Source organism: Anser brachyrhynchus (genome assembly GCF_964034855.1).
Source record: "Anser brachyrhynchus genome assembly, chromosome: 1".
Classification (NCBI taxonomy): domain Eukaryota; kingdom Metazoa; phylum Chordata; class Aves; order Anseriformes; family Anatidae; genus Anser; species Anser brachyrhynchus.
This window is the reverse complement of record NC_137694.1, coordinates 30867783-30883871: the sequence shown is the minus strand read 5'-3', so window position 1 is coordinate 30883871 and position 16089 is coordinate 30867783. Positions and strand designations below refer to the sequence as shown.

At 40.3% G+C, this 16089-nt stretch overlaps 2 protein-coding genes across 5 annotated transcripts; one reads left to right on the top strand and one right to left on the bottom strand.

The window, feature by feature from the left end:
• Positions 1 to 885: 885 nt before the first annotated feature.
• On the bottom strand, positions 886 to 7260 carry THAP5 (THAP domain containing 5). 3 transcript variants are annotated; one of them, XM_080557154.1, is made up of 3 exons: positions 7055 to 7260; positions 3793 to 3982; positions 886 to 2419 (listed from the first exon to the last, which is right to left on the bottom strand). In XM_080557154.1, the coding sequence occupies exons 1-3, from the start codon at positions 7135 to 7137 to the stop codon at positions 1451 to 1453; spliced, it is 1242 nt and encodes a 413-aa protein (XP_080413280.1). In that variant the 5' UTR covers positions 7138 to 7260; the 3' UTR covers positions 886 to 1450. The 3 variants fall into 3 exon arrangements, with proteins under 3 accessions (XP_080413280.1, XP_080413282.1, XP_080413281.1); XM_080557156.1 differs by lacking the exon at positions 7055 to 7260 and adding an exon at positions 6698 to 6923; XM_080557155.1 differs by lacking the exon at positions 7055 to 7260 and adding an exon at positions 6717 to 6902.
• Positions 7261 to 7316: 56 nt separating this feature from the next.
• Positions 7317 to 15882, top strand: DNAJB9 (DnaJ heat shock protein family (Hsp40) member B9). Of its 2 annotated transcripts, none has more exons than XM_080557189.1 (3): positions 7317 to 7412; positions 10554 to 10781; positions 12208 to 15882. In XM_080557189.1, the coding sequence occupies exons 2-3, from the start codon at positions 10565 to 10567 to the stop codon at positions 12636 to 12638; spliced, it is 648 nt and encodes a 215-aa protein (XP_080413315.1). In that variant the 5' UTR covers positions 7317 to 7412; positions 10554 to 10564; the 3' UTR covers positions 12639 to 15882. The 2 variants fall into 2 exon arrangements, with proteins under 2 accessions (XP_080413315.1, XP_080413316.1); XM_080557190.1 differs by lacking the exon at positions 7317 to 7412 and adding an exon at positions 7617 to 7821.
• Positions 15883 to 16089: the final 207 nt, after the last annotated feature.

The window sequence follows — 16089 nt, the reverse complement described above, 5'->3', positions numbered from 1 at the left end:
TCATCCTGTAGGAGAGAAATTCATAAACTTGGTGACATGCTTACTGAGGTGAGTTTTTTCTGTTATATTCCCAAGATAGTCCATAAAAAAAAAAAGAAAAAATAAGGATCTTTTTTTTTTTTTTCCCAAGTTTAAAGATATCTATGCCACAAAAAACATTTTTAGTATTACTATCAGGAATTTTTCTGAAATTTTACTAGTTTATAACTTCTCTAGTTGCAGGTCAACTTTATAATCACTGTTGCTTGGATCCTCAATTTAATAATCAAAAAATTCCCCCAAAAATTTCAGAATGAATCCAACAGAGAGCACAGGTAATACACTGCAAAGAAACACATTAGGTCCAGTCCTATACTGAACTGGTGGTGGAAGATGTGTAAATATAGGAAAATACATGGAAGCCCCTCAAGAATTACAGTCACTACACACTGAACTCTAGCTCTAATCCGTAGCATGCTGAGAGAATAAGCAGAAAGTATTTAAGCAAATTCATGCCCTCAAAATGGATTATATTTCCAATGCACTCATGTCCTGCACACTAGAAACAGTTAATACAGGGGAGCAAATTTCTAATCTCTATATCCCACTTCTTGAAGAATTAGCTATAGAAAAATAGTGTGACAGATTCTGTCGCTTTGCTCCATAAAGCATTACTTTCTTCAGTGTACTATTAAGTGTACATGAATTTATGCAGATATAGATTGCATCATGATCAAAGCTGAGCAGATAGTACTCACTGAATATTTACAATTTTCCTTTTTACTAACCACAAAAAATCACTATTTGTCTCTTTTCATTTGAGTGGAATATTCCATCAGCACAAAAAGAGGAGAGGGACTTGTTCATTGCAGCAATATTCTCGGAAAAAAAAACAGGAAAACTAAATGAACAGACACACCTTTTATTGCAGAAAAATTTAATAAGGTCAAATTTAATAAGGTCAAAATGTACAAAAAGCTATCAGAATTAATGCTAGATGAACAGAAGACCAAAGAGTAATTGTGGCCTCACTGGACAATGTGTATTACATACCTCCTTACTGGTTTGAAAGAGAACCAGGAGACTTTCTTTTCCTTTTAGACAGCTGTTTTATAATTTTCCATTCTACCCAGTTACACTGTCCGTTCTACTGCTGCCCCAAATGCAAGATTTGCATGTTTCAGGGAAACCTGCACCTGGAAGAGTTACACTTACTTTTATTGATTCGCTTTACATACTTTAACAAGACTAACAGGTTTAGCTTTTCTTTTAAAGCTCACTTGCAAGTCATATTTTATGGGCAATGGTCTACCGTCTAGCATTGATAAGAGTTGATGTAACATTTAGGGTATTTGCTATTCACACAATTTGCATTAGATATCTAAAATACCATGATTGAATCAAAACTTATTTTGTTCAAAAGGACAGTCAAGAAGCTGTAAAGATACTGTAGAACAATAACTGAAAGCCTTTACTGTATCATAGTCACTTCCAGTGTTGTGAAGCAGTTTTCTACCATCTTGAGCTTTTCCTCAGAAAGAAGGTTTTCTTGCTTCAATTGTCCAATAAGAGCTTCCAAGGACCTGAGTCTCCCCAAAGTCTTTATCTCCTGCATTTCAAGTAGAGTTATCTTAGAGTGGAGCTTTGAAATTTTTTGCCAGAGGTGCTCTCTGTCTATGTCTTGTTTGCAGTATGAATGCTCAGTTTGTAACACTTCACTTCCACTATATGCATTCATATACACAGATTTATCTGTTTCTGCTTCTTCCGTGTCGAGAAATTCTTGCTTAATAGGTAGGAAAGAACTATCTATTATTTCAGACTCTTTTGGACTCTCAGCTGGTAGGATGATGGCAATGACAGATTCTTCACCTCCACTGAATTGTTCAATAGTTTGTGTGACTGTACTGACTAAAACTGTGTTTTCACTTGTAGGCTGTACTTCAACAGCACAGCCTAAAACATGAGAGTTTGGGTTTTCAAGTGCATAGTCAGTTATTGAACCTAAAGCGCTGTTCAATTTCAGAGACGAATTCAAGTAATCAGGGTCTGAAAATTGCAAGACTGTAGCTGTGCAACTTACTGAATCCTCTACAGAAGTATGAACATTGGCAGTTTCCATGTTCTGGACTGCTGTTGCCAATAAAACAGGCTCAGGTTGATGTATATGCTGCTGAGATGAATTATCGAGAATAACACTGTCTGCTTGAAAGTCTTCTCTGTTTTGAAGTTGTAGTTTTTGCTTTTGTAAAGGTTTACTCAATGCAGTTGAGCAAACTACTTCTGCTTTTTCATCTAGATTTTCTGCCTTTGCAGGACTTTTCTTTGGTCTACAAAGTTCAAGTGATACAGGTACTTTCTCGGACTCTACATTTTTAGTTGTTTCTTCCAGGTCTGCTCTCTTTATCTCTTGTGGGCTGTTCTGAGAAGAGTCTTTTTCCTGGACAACAAAAACAAACAGAAAAACCCACCAAACTTCAGTCTTAAGTGACTGAAAAATGTATGCAAAGATAAAATTAAAGAAAACCAAACGAATTCTATCATTTCAAATGTGATACTTAACATCTCAGCAATCCTAGGGATTTTGAAAGAATGAATCAATTCACTTATGAATTAATTTCAGCAACCTGAGATTCCCACGGGCAGTAGCTCTTCAAGAACTGCTCCCACATGGCTCCATACCACGGGGTCCATCCCCCAGGGGCAAACTGCTCCAGCACGGGTCCCCCACGGGCGGCAGCTCCCCCCAGACCCCCTGCTCCTGCGTGGGCTCCTCTCCACGGGCTGCAGCTCCGGCCCGGGGCCTGCTCCTGCGGGGGCTCTCCATGGGCCGCAGCCTCCTCCAGGCCACATCCACCTGCTCCACCGGGGGCTCCTCCACGGGCTGCAGCGTGGAGATCTGCTCCGTGTGGGACCCATGGGCTGCAGGGGGACAGCCTGCTCCACCAGGGGCCTCTCCACGGGCCGCAGGGGAACTGCTGCTGCGTGCCTGGAGCACCTCCTGCCCTCCTTCTGCACTGACCTTGGGGGCTGCAGGGCTGCTTCTCTTACATGTTCTCACTCTTCTCTCCCAGATGCTGTTGCACAGCATTTTATTTTTAATTTATTTTTTCCCCCTTTCTTAAATCTGCTCTCCCAGAGGCCCAACTAGTGTTGCTCACTGGCTCAGCTCCGGCCAGTGGCGGGTCCTTTTTGGAGCCGTCTGGAGCTGGCTCTGATCTGACGTGGGGCAGCTGCTGGGCTCTGCTCACAGAGGCCACCCCTGCAGCACCACCCTGCTACCAAGCCCTTCCACGTAAACCCAATACACCAATTCCATAACTCTGTGAAAGACAAGACGGAATAGCCTTTGTGGCAAAACTTTAACAGCCTACACTCCTGAGCTCTTAGGTGTTTGAGGCTAGGGCCAGGAAAGAGAAATGCTGAGTTTGAAACAAAAACATTTTGAAGTCAGTATTTATGTACAGTTAGTTAAGAGAAGACCTTAAAAAAAAAAACCACAACGACAACAAAAAAAAAAAACAGACTAATAATAGTAATCACACAGTAAAAGAATTTTTCTATGGGGAATTTTCTAAAGAACATGCTTTTGGAACTTCCAATTAAAAAATAATACTGAACCTCCACTCAAAGTATGGGTAGTTGTTTTTCCTTTACACTACGGAATCACGTACTAGTTTTATGTCAGTTCTGTTGGCAAAACATTTTGACGGATGGGTATTTTTAAAATAAGCTATATTATACACAGCACATCTTTATTACATAAATAGTTGGTTAGTTTTCTATTATAATAAAAAGATAGGAACACATTACCTCATCATCTGGGGAAGAGAAAATTGTTGGTACAGCTGTATGTTTCAAGTATCGAATACCCCATCGCACATCAAGGGAATCGGGGGTAAAATGATCACTGCATAGAAGCTGGTGTTTACTTGGAGTCCATGCATCTCGCTTCATATTCCGCAACCATTTCTCAAGTCTCTCTTTATCATGGAGTGGAAATCTTTTTTAAAACAGTTGGGAAAAAAAATAAAAAGAAACAGAAAAGCAAAGAATTGTTATTTTTTTCTTTCTTTCTGTTTTCTTTTTAAACAAAGAACTTTCTGTTGTTCCTTACCAGGCTGTCCTTCCTTGATTCTCTTGAAAGGAATAAAAAGAAAGTAATGATTTTAATTTCTTTCTTTTTTTTTTTCCCTAAATATGAAAAGCTAATCAGGATGTCAATTACATGTTAATCTAACAATCATCGAAATGGTTCCTATTTGGATATTTGCTCCAGAGTTCAGCAGCAGAATTTCTATTGATTTCTGCTGGTGAAGGGCTTCAGAACCCTAGGCCAAGGCATTTAAAAAATCTTGATTCTGCAATACTTGCTCAAAAAGTAATTCTCCTGAAGTCAGAGGAAATACTTAATTAAAAAAATGTTAGATCTGACCCTCGTTTTAGAAATAGTATTTTTTTTGTTGCCTTACTAGACAAAATTAGTATCCAACCCTTTTGTTATTATTTTTCTTTGACTAAGTGTCGCTTAGCATACACCATATTCAGGATTGTCTGATAACTTATAAATGTGAATAGTATTTCCAGTGCAGGATCTAAATTTTGTTCAAAAAGTAAAAATGTTTTGTGTTGGTGTGCATTTACTTTTTGTTTCAGAAATTAAGCTGTCTTACAGTGTTGAGTATCCCAACGATGTCACGTAACCCAGAACTAACTTTTCAACCCTCTAACCTACTTGCAAAATACATGAAATTGATTTTGAAAGTATATACAAACAGTCATATTACATGGGAAAGTGAGCTAAGTTAAAAGAAAGTGAGCAAACGCATGTAATCTACCCAATGAATCACGATACACAAAAATTAAAGGGAAATTAAAGGCTCTTTATGGTGCATGTCCAGTAATGCAGTTAAGGTAATGGCAACACAAACATGGAGACCACCCTGAACTCTCAGCTCTTACTAGACGGACATCAAAGTACTTGAAATGAGCTTATAGATTTCTCTGGGAGTGCTAAGTTTCTTTCTACTCTAGCCTATAACCACATATGATACATAGAATGTAACTTGATTTCTGAACACTGAGAAATGACTCCTGTTAAGAAAGCAATACTCTAATATTCCTTAGAATCATGAACAACAATAACTTTAAAAAAACCCTACATTTTTGAGTAAGAGACAGATTCATTTGGTCATCAAACCTGATCTGATCATAAGCATAGGACGTAAAGAGTATTTATTAGATGTTGGCAGTAAGAGGGACAACAACCATCCAGATGTGACAAGTGCCTATAGCCTTGCTACAAACCAGTTTTGTCTCTCTCCCTAAATAGCTGAATTTTTCCTTTTAATTAACAACCAGTTCTTTCTATGATGTTTATTACTGTACGTTAATAGACCAGAATAACATTAACTGAATTTCAATGCACAAAAAAATGGCTCAGCAGTGAGGTATTCCCACAGAACAGAAGCTGTGGAGACAGCCTGGTGTGCCGAGGGGCTGTGTGTCACCCAAATTCCATGAAAGGCTGGTTACTTCTTGGCAAACCCTAGATCCCACCCCTGAAACTACAGGTTTCTTCTCAGCTGCCATACGTGGCAATGACTCTCCTCTGCAGGCCCACAGTGTCCTAAAACTGCAAGTAGCTGCACTTTTTCAACCTTTATCCCACCTTTTGAATTTGCTGCCATTTAAGTTTTCAAGTTACCAAGGAAACGGTGCAAACTGTTGATCCACCTAGCTCTTTGCAGGAATGCAAAGAATAATGCTAGTAAAAGGAAGATAACCTCTCAAGGACAGGTCAGGGGTTCAGCCTTTTCAATTGCTGCCTGCTTAGACTGTGTACACCCAATAGCAGCATTACACATGTTATACAGCATGTTACAGAGCTCAGCCTGGGATGTTACTACCTAGGTCCAAAGAAGGTTCTCAGTAAGAGGACAAGGTTCTCAGCAAGAGGACAAGGTTCTTTCAGTAGGAGATCACACCACCAAACACACCCTCTCCAAGAAGGTCTTGAGAGCGTTTGCTTCCACTGTCATTACCCTTGCAAGACAGCACTCACTGCCTTCCCCACCACCAGCCAGCTTCAGACTGGGAAGCAAAAAAAAATCTGCAGTGAGAGACAAAGTCTGGTTGCGAAATGTATTATTTTGGCTACAGAGTAACCTGCTCCTGCTCTCAAATACCCCCTAAATCATATTCAGCATCTGTTCTCTGGTATAAACAAGTCTCAGCACCTCTTCTGCCAGACTGTGATAGTTTTAACACAAAACAGTTCAATGGCTAGATAAAATGGCAGGGATTTTGAAATCATAGAATCATAAGGGTTGGAAAAGACCTCCAAGATCATCTGGTCCAACCATCGCCCTACTACCAATGTCACCCACTAAACCATGTCCCTAAGCACCGTGTCATATTTACATTGATGCCGTACACTTGAATATGAATATGTACCAGCACTCCAACTTGCTTTGATCATCCGTGTGGCACACAGATTATCCATATCACTCTAGAAAATGTATTTCCACTCGTTTTCATGATTGTTTTATGATGATAACATATTTCGGCTGAATCATGCATGGCATATGTTGTAGGTGAAGTAGTTTAATTTGATCTAAACTAAAGCCCTTTTGAAGGTGTCTTCCTGTGAGCTTTCCGGATGTTGGAACAACAACGACTGTCGAACAACACTGACCGCGCAGTGAAACAAACTCACGGCTCAGCTCAGGTCTCACCAAAACGAAGTCTCGGGCTGCCTGCGGAGCCGACCCCTCGATTTTCTCCTCAACGTTAGACGATTGTCTCAACGCACCCGCACTTACTGCGCCTTAACTCGACAGCAACCCGCCGATATCGGCGCCGCGCTCCTCACAGGGCCGAGCAGCTCGGCTCTGAGCCCCCACAGCAGCACTGCCCTTCCCTTCCCTTCCCTTCCCTTCCCTTCCCTTCCCTTCCCTTCCCTTCCCTTCCCTTCCCTTCCCTTCCCTTCCCTTCCCTTCCCTTCCCTCTCCCCACACCCTTCCAGCCCCAGCCCCAGCCCCGTCCCCCCAGGCCCCCCAGGCCGCCCACTCACGGGTAGAAGCTGAGCTTGCGGCGGTCCCTGGCGCTCTGCCCGCCGCGGTTCTTGCAGCAGGCGGCGGCGCAGTACCGCGGCATGGCGGCGCGGCCCGGACCGCCGCCGGAACCATGGGCAGCGGGGGCTGGGGGGGGGGGGGGCGGCAGTCACGGGGACAACGGGGAGGGGAGGGGAGGGGAGGGGAAGGGAGGGGGAGCGCCGCCGCGGCGTCACGTGGGGGCGGAGGGGCCAATGGCGCAGCGCTTCGTGTAGCAGCGGCGGGAGGGCGGGGTGCGGAGGGGAGGGGAAGGGAAGGGGCTGCGCGCGCGCTGGCGGCCGTTGGGCGGGAGCGGCGCGCGGGGACGGCGGCGCTGAGGTGAGGTGGGGGCAGAGGGGAGCGGGACCCCCTGACGGGGAGCGGGGAGCATGGCGGGGCCGCTCGGCTCCTGTCCCGGGCACTCGCCCGCCGCCAGGCCCGCAGCAGCAGCGGCCGGGGCATGAGCAGGAGGGAGGCCCGCGGCGTGAAGGGGCGAGGGTCGGGCACCTGCCGGTGGCAGCGTCGGTGGTGGTGCCCGGCTGGGTGGTGGTTGGGGTGGGGGCTGCTCGGCCGGCAGCCTGGGGGTAATTACTTCTTGATATAAATCTCTGACCGATGCTGGATGTGCCCAGCTAAAACGGGGTTCTTCAGTGCTCTTCGTAAGAGTTATAGGGGCTGTTCTGTTGCTGAAGCTTGATATCAAGAAGCATACAGAGCTTACCAATCCCCAAACAAGTCTAAATTCTAGGTAATTACACTGCAAAGCCTGCGAAGTGAAACTTACTTAATGGGGAGGTGAGGGAGGGGAGGCATACGCAGAGTAAGCATGGAAGAGAGGTTTTGTAGCGAAAGCGATAGCAAAGATATTTGGGGAGGGGGAGGAGGTCAGGCCTGGCCTTTATTGTTAACTAAGATGCCAGTAGTAAGATGCTGACACCATATCAAACACGTCTTCTGGCGAAAAAAATCAATAATTCAAAATACGTCGTGTAAACTTAAGACCTGTTATCAGGTTAAAATGCTGCTTAGCTTTGGGTTTCCTTTATATTTGCTTTTCATTTGAGTTTTATTATTATGTTCGAGTTTCACGGAGTTCTTCAAGGACAGCGTTAAGTCTGCCAGTGTCCTGAGGTCTTTTTTCTGTAAAACTTAACAGGTTTGATAGAGGTTTTGGGGAATTTTTTAAATGCAAAGAAATGTGTCCTTTTATTATTATTATTATTATTTAATTTAAAATTCAGTTAATTTTCAGTACAAATTTAAAAAGACTAGAAATCCAAGTAAAACTAGGGGCAGTAGAGCATGGAACTGCATTACCGAAATCTCAGTGTAAAACTATAGGGAAAAGAAAACCTAGGTATAATTCATTATCAAAAGTCATAGAAGTTGAGGGGTGTAAGCAGAGCAGAAAACTTGAGTGACTTGATGTTCTCAGGCTCTGATAAATGTGGAAGTTATAATGGAGGGTTTGGCCCTTAATGAAGGAGTTAAACAACTCTTTTTAGCATCTTTTGGTGTTTACTTGTAGAAGCATGGAGTTGAGCCTTCGGAAAGTGGAACAGATTGGTTTTTATTTCATTTCCTCACACCTACATCATGCTTATGTAATATTTGGCATGACAGGAAGGCATGAGTCTGTATCTGCAAAGCAGAAACAGAAAGAAGGTGCATAAAGTGTGGAGGGATATACGTGTGTCTTGGCATCCAGGTGGCAAAGTTTCAGGTTAGTGAACTGGTGGGAGAAAATATGTGGAAAAGGCTTGGAAAGCTTCTTGTACTAAAAATATGTTCGGAGTCATGCAAGGGGAATATGGAAAAGAACCGTCCATTTGGTATCCAGATACAGTGCTCAAAATACAGTTTGTTTTAACTGCTACTCCTTACCACTTGATATCATGCGGGCTGCTTGCCAAATAAATGCTTTAGAGGGCATGGGAATGTTAATCGTACATGAGCTTTTTGCTCTGACCTCACAACATTCGTTTTAGCCCCCTGCCTTACCTATTGGAAATGGTGTTTTTGCCAGTTTTGATGCTTAGGTGTTAATTTTCTTTAGAGGGTGTGGACTTCCTATTAAAGGCTGAGTTGTCTCATGTGCCTGATACACAGAGTTCAAAACCTTTGAATGACAAATGTTTAGGCCACGTACAGTCTAAAAGTATAGTCAGAGTACCATTAAAGCTAGAATAATGTTAGCTTATTCAGCTTTCAGGAAAATGATGTTACTCTTAGCTATAGAATTCTTCTCCTTGAGTTGTGATTGTGATGCTGTCATATCAGTGCAATATGATGGGGGCTGGGGGGGGCAGGGAGCATGCTATTTCTGGCATGTTCAAGGCATTGCCATACATCATACTGGTTAGGGGACAACCAGCACTCTGTCTTTGAATGTTCACGGTTCTGTACTGTATGTTTTATGTACCTCTTTATATACATAAGTCCTCCAAATATCATTTAAGCTTGTCTTCTGGTAGGAAGAGCCCACTCTTGTCATTTATAAAAAATCATGTAAGATGATATGGCTACATGGAGCTGATTTTTTCTGTTTCTTATCTATGCCACTGCTTTTTCCCTGAGTTTTAGTTTCAATTTGTTTTTAAATATAAATTTTTGACAAATAAATTTGTTAAAAAATGGTTAAACTTTTAGTTATAGTTGAAGCTGTTTGTATAGAAGGTTTTTTTCGAGCTCCATTCAGACATTGAGAATCGCATGTGTAAATCTTTATATGCAGTGGCATTTATTAGATAAATTCTCTGATATCAGAGGTATGGTAGGTGTTTATATTTAGAATACAGTCTAAAATGAAAGTAAATTAAGCCCAGCCTGTTATAAAATAGTGTTCTACTTGACTGACCTCTGTACTCTAGATGAGTGTTTCCTTGTATCATGCTCACCTTAGGTCAGTTAGATGACCTTCTGAAGCCGACTGTGAGCATCTAACAGCCCAAAGTTGATTTTCAGGTCTGTTGTGTTTTCAGGTTCTTATTATTGCACAAGCTAATCAATGAGTTACTCTACCAGCATATTTAGTAGGTTTTGAAACCTGTGCTCTAATTTAGAGCTGCTGTGTTTATGATCCTAGAACTTAGGGCTTAGTTAAAAGTTAGTCTAGGTATGCCAGCATGAACTGTTTGGTGCAGTGAAAGGTACTGTATGTTTAATTCAACAGCTGGAAACAGGACTGGGGGGAAATGTGTGGGTAAGGATAGCTGTAGACCAAAGGTGAACACCAAAGAGCACTTGAGATGGATGTGAAATGTGAATTTGCAGCATTTCCATTCACGTTTTCTGTGATTATGAACCTAGGGAGGTGGGGTTTGTTAACTAACAACACAGGTGAAAGAACCTGCTGATGTGTCAGTCACAGAGTGACTCCTAAAAAATACACGTCTTCCTCTTTCAGTTTATGGTTGTGCCTTTTTAAGCTGCTGTGGAACCTGAAATAACCTGTTCAAGTATATTTCTCTTTCTTTCTAGGAACCAGAGAAATGGCAACTACACAATCTGTCTTCACGTTTGCCCTCTGCATTTTAATGATAACTGAGTTAATACTGGCTACGGAGAGCTATTACGATATCTTAGGAGTTCCAAAAAATGCATCTGACCGCCAAATCAAGAAGGCGTTTCACAAACTGGCTATGAAATACCACCCAGACAAAAATAAGAGTCCTGGTGCCGAAGCAAAATTTAGAGAAATTGCTGAAGGTAATATACGCTAACCTCAGTCTTAATAACTGGATACGTGGCTTATATCTGTGAACAAATGCAGTTACTTAAGCGTACTGTTTTTACTGAATAAGAGATGATTTTTTTTTGTTCTACTTCTGTGGTGGCAAATGCCCTGTATCAATTTCTGACTGGTTTCCATTTTCTTGCGCATAGGCAGGCCTTTTGCACAGTTTATGCATTCCTGCCTATTAGACTTTAGGCTCGTGCCTCTTCTCACAAAAAATTCTTGGCAGGAGGACAACTTTGGCACTAGAAGAGTATTTTAAATACTGTTCTTGTATTCTGGTCTGTCTAGTAAGATCCAGCTCAGGGTTACTAGGGCTTCGGGGGACCTAATGGAAACCTTACAGTACTTAGGGGGAGTTTTTGTGTGTTTTTATTAAAAACAACCTGCAGCAGGGCTCTTCAGTGGTTCTTGGTAGGAATACGAGAGACAGCAGTTACAAGAGATGCAATGTGGCTGTAAAGAAAAACTTTGAAACTTTCTTCACCGTGAGGACAGGCAAGCGTTTGAACGGGTTGACTGGAGAGGCTGGGCACGTTCCATCCTTGGGGAGTTTTCAGGAATGAGAGGATAAAGCCCTGAGTAACTAGTCTGATCTCATAGCTGACCTTGCTTTGAGCAAAACATTAGACTAGAAACCTGAGGGCACTTTCAGCCCAAACTATCCTGTGATCCTAGGAATACACCATTCATAAGTGTATTGGGATTAAAATATATTAACAGAAATGAATGATCAAGAACATGAAAAGGCTTGCTGAAGAATAAAGTGTTTCCATTTCTGCTTCCCATAGACTATTATAACATAGGTGTCCATTTTGTCTGACAAAGCTAACAAGACTTCTGGGTTTTATCTTCATGTCTACAGAACTGTTCTTTTGAAAGAAAGGTAGTGATTAATGTAGTGTATCTCTTTAGATACTGCAGCTGTTAGCACCTACTAAAGGAGGAAGCGGGGAGTTCTAAAGAAATGTTGAGTTATTTAGAACAGTTGGGAAGCCAATGCCAGGTAAGAAAATGGAGGAGTTTAAAATACCCGTTCTAGTAACAGTATGTATGTTATCTGTCAACTGCTGCCTTGGAGCACCAGTAGATGTAGTTTTGGACCAAGATCAGATGGAAACCTAATTCCACTTCAGTTTTCCCCAATCACAAAATCTAGGTTTATTGTTAAACTTCTGCAGAGTTGAAAATTTGGTATGTGGTATTATATGGTAATTATGGTAATATATATGGTAATTAATTTCCTTTATTTTATCTCCATGCTGTTTAGCTTGCCACTTAGCTGTAACTGCAGCGTGGCTAGAGCTTACTGTGCAGTTGTTCTGTGTATGTGTTTGTCTTTTTATAATGGGCATGCAACTGAAGTTTTTCTGCTTTTTTCTTTTTAAACTGAAATAGCATATGAAACATTATCAGATGAGAATAAACGAAGAGAATACGATCAATTTGGCCGTCATGGAGGACAAGGAAATAATGGAAGCCCATTCCATCAGTCATTTAACTTCAACTTTGATGATCTGTTCAAAGACTTTGACCTCTTCAGTCAAAACTCACGGTCAAAAAAGCACTTTGAAAATCACTTCCGAAGTCATCGGGAAGCTCACAATCGGCAAAGACGTTCTTTCCAAGAGTTCTCCTTTGGAGGTGGACTGTTTGATGATGTGTTTGAAAATATGGAAAAAATGTTTTCTTTTAGTGACTTTGAAAACGCACACCGACATGCAGTGCGAACTGATAGCAGGTTTCATGGATCCAGCAAGCACTGTAGGACTGTCACTCAGAGACGAGGAAACATGGTCACTACATACACGGACTGTTCTGGACAATAATGTTTCCGTTCCTCTTCTTTCAACATCTTCATAATTTTCCTTGGTTTTGTGCTAATATGGAAAAAAAATCTTTGTGTTCTAAACAACACTTAACACAACTGCTATAAAGAAATTATAGATGAAACTAATCCTCAGAATAGAAATAACATGCAATTGGGAGCTAAATGCCTCAGTAACTACTTAAAATGGGAGAGAAATAATCCCATGTGACAAAAGAACTTGTGTATTTCAGTTTAGTAAACACTTTCCGTAAATTTGAACTTTAACTTTTTAATTTTAGATATGTAATATAATTCTCCTATGCCAATTTAAGAATGTTTGAGTTACTGGTGCATGGATTTCAGCAGAGGAGATACTTTATTCTGAAGTGCTGCTTTTTTTATCATGACTTTGAGTTTTCACTAGCAGTTTTTACTTGATGTGGACTTACTGCACAAATTAGACAACTTGCACAAAATAGCAGCAGAAGTATAACTTACCTGGGTCTTTATTTGTTACTGTCCAGCACTGCAAATCTATTAAAAATAAAACACTTGTTATTTTCCAACTTAAAAATGTGTTTCACCTAGAAGAGTGATGCAGGAATGACTTCTGTTTCCAAGTAACTTTTCATTGGCCTGAAAGTATTTTTAGGATGTGAATAACCCTTGACTTTCTTAAGGGCTGTTCATGTATACAGTTCTGTCTGCACGAGGTTAGTGTGTCTCTCCCCTCTCCCCTCCAAAACAAAAATATCCCTTAAAAAGTTTTGGAAGAACATATTGAGTACACGCTTGCTTTATGCTGATTATATTGTCATGTGTGCAATGTAGTTTCCATATCTCAGTTTTTTGAACTTTAATACTCCTCTGTGCTTTGGCAAACTTAAAAAAGATAAGCTTACCTACAGATTCCTAGTGTTCCTGGAAGGGCCTAAATAATAATAATAAAAAAGGTAGATTGTTTAAATTTACTACTTGTCAGCAGGGAGCTTTTGGCTTTGTGATTTGAAAGGTAAACTCTTGGCATAAAGAAAGAGTAAAACTGAAAATTACAATCCACGTTTTCACCTAATGCCTTGTGGTGCTGGAATCTGATAATAAAAGCAGTACTAATGGGTAACAGTTTCAGTGCCGTGGAAATCCATAACCAGTGTAAACTATTCAAAACATAACAAACCTCGTAATATAACTGATGCCAACCCAAAAGTTCTGTTTTATTTCTTAACTGGTAGTATAAGTCCAGTATATTAAATTGATTCCCCTTAGTAAGATGGCTATCATACACACATTGCTATCTTTTTAAACGTGTGAGTGAAGAATTTACCTTTCAAATTGATTGCATGAGCAAAATGAGCATTTTGAACAGCAATATTGCAAATAGGTTTTGAATTCTTAAAATCTTTAAAGAGATCTAACCATATGTTTCTTGAACTGATACTGAAAGCTGACTGTTTACTAAGTAACTTTAACCTTTCCCGTAAGGGTGCGTGTTACTGCTTATTCAGTTCTCATTCACTAATTACTTGGATTATTGCATTGTATTAAGTGCTTTTCCATTTCCATTTTTTCTTTATTTATTAATGGACTAATACCTCATATATGGTCTTTATAAAAAGCCAGTAATTTGTGCAACATTATCGGAATGTGCAATATTCTTGTAGTAGGAAAAGTGCTGGGGTGAGCGTGTATGTCTGTTACTTCCACCCTCTTTCTGTGTAAGTAGATATTAGTTTCTTCTGTATAAGTAATATGACTGAACTGAAAGTTGTAATTCATGTAGATTTCTGCAGCTGTTTTAACAGACTCCATCAGTCCTAAGCATGAATCAAATTGTCTGATTCGTACCATGTGGGCATCCAAGTGAACAAATTACTAACTTACAGTTATGAATTATTTTCTCACAAATATCAATTTATTTTTTTTTGAGAGAACTTTTCTGTATGCATTTGGGGAGAATTGTTCACACTGATAAAAGCTACATCCTTTCAGTAATGCTGTTGTATTTAAATATTAAGTAATGTTCTCTAGGGATGAGAATTTGCTGGAATTTGCAGGTGGGAAACAACTCTAGAAGCAGGCTGTAAAGGTAAAATATTAATGTATTTCTTAGCCTAGTGAACGGTTTCTTAATTGCTTAAAAATAATTTGGAAACAGCAGAATGAGCAGTTTTTAAGTGTTGAAGAAGGAATACTTAAAGTTCCTACTAGAAGCAAACTACTGACTTCTCCAAAGGTAGTTTTTTCTGGTTATGAACTTGGGTCTGTTCCCTAAAATGAACTTTGTAAATTGTAGGAAGCACAGCTACTGCCAAAATGTAAATATCTTAAGTGTCTACATGAGTTCCTCTTTCAGCAAAGGTGGTTTTTTTTTTAAGTGAAAATTAATGAGTCCTTGGTTGCTTCTGTGTTAGCTCCCCTCTTCAAGGATGCTCCAAGCTTTATTAATAAAAAGTATACCTATTTTCCTTGTCTCTTGAAAGCCAAAGTATCGAGCTGGTAATAAAATGATTGGATCACTAGTTTTCTTGCTGATAATACCTTAAAAAGACTTTTGCCTAGTCTATTTTTATCTGCTTCCATATTAGTTCTCTTAAATTACATGTCATAGGAAAGCCAACAAATACATCCCATAATTCCTGTGGCTTCTCAGAGTGACCTTTTTGCTTGCTTTGGTTGTTGATCAAAGGTAAAATCCAAAGGAGAGCTTGTCAGGATAGAAGAGTAGTGTATTGCTATCCCTATGGCTTTCTGTGATGGGTGTATTTTAAGAGGACTCAGCTGAGGAAATTCAGACAGGCTTTCCTCAGTCAGCAGTCTGCAGTTCACGGCTGTCAGAGCACAAGCTTGCAAAACATGCAGTGCCTCTCACTTATTCGGAGCCCTTGCACATTCTTTTCCTATTTATAGGGTCTGCTTCACGGCAGGCTCACTAACGGAAGTCCTGATATAACCTTATGACACCCCTGACTTCAGGAGTTTCTCAAGTGCTTGAGTCTTATCATCTTTGATTTCCATATCTCGTGAAAAGACCCAGCGAAGGTTATTTTTTTGTTATGTAAGGGTGAAAAATACAACTATTAGTTTTTAAGAAGGCATTTATGCATATGTAACTCCACATGGTTGAGTTTCTAACACTTTATAAAAGACTAGTGTTCTACTCACATTTGTTTTTTCCCATTATGCTTTCGAAACACAGTATCTAATGGAGATGAAAGTACTGTAAACATGATTAGGGTGCCATTACATTAAATGTGTGAAAATTGTTTGTGTGTGGAAAATCTTTTTTCTCTCCTCACAGTAGTTTGTAGATTGAAGCCAGATTAAAGGGCATTGTATAGAACTTGTATATTATAGGGCATCTCGAGTGCTACATTTTCTGTGAAGACATCAATGGGATTGACAGGGAAAAAGAATTGGAATTGAAAGAAATAGATGTGATTTTCCCTGGTCTGTTTTTCCTAGAGTTGTTG

What these genes read in the sequence shown, in the direction of transcription:
- THAP5 (XM_080557154.1), bottom strand. Translation starts at nt 7,137, where the DNA reads ATGCCGCGGTACTGCGCCGCCGCCTGCTGCAAGAACCGCGGCGGGCAG. An exon ending in CGCAAGCTCAGCTTCTACCC is followed by an intron (nt 3,983 to 7,054) that starts GTGAGTGGGCGG and finishes GTTTTAAAAAAG; the next exon opens with ATTTCCACTCCATGATAAAG. An exon ending in TCTCTTCCCCAGATGATGAG is followed by an intron (nt 2,420 to 3,792) that starts GTAATGTGTTCC and finishes TTTGTTGTCCAG; the next exon opens with GAAAAAGACTCTTCTCAGAA.
- DNAJB9 (XM_080557189.1), top strand. Translation starts at nt 10,565, where the DNA reads ATGGCAACTACACAATCTGTCTTCACGTTTGCCCTCTGCATTTTAATG. An exon ending in ATTTAGAGAAATTGCTGAAG is followed by an intron (nt 10,782 to 12,207) that starts GTAATATACGCT and finishes AAACTGAAATAG; the next exon opens with CATATGAAACATTATCAGAT.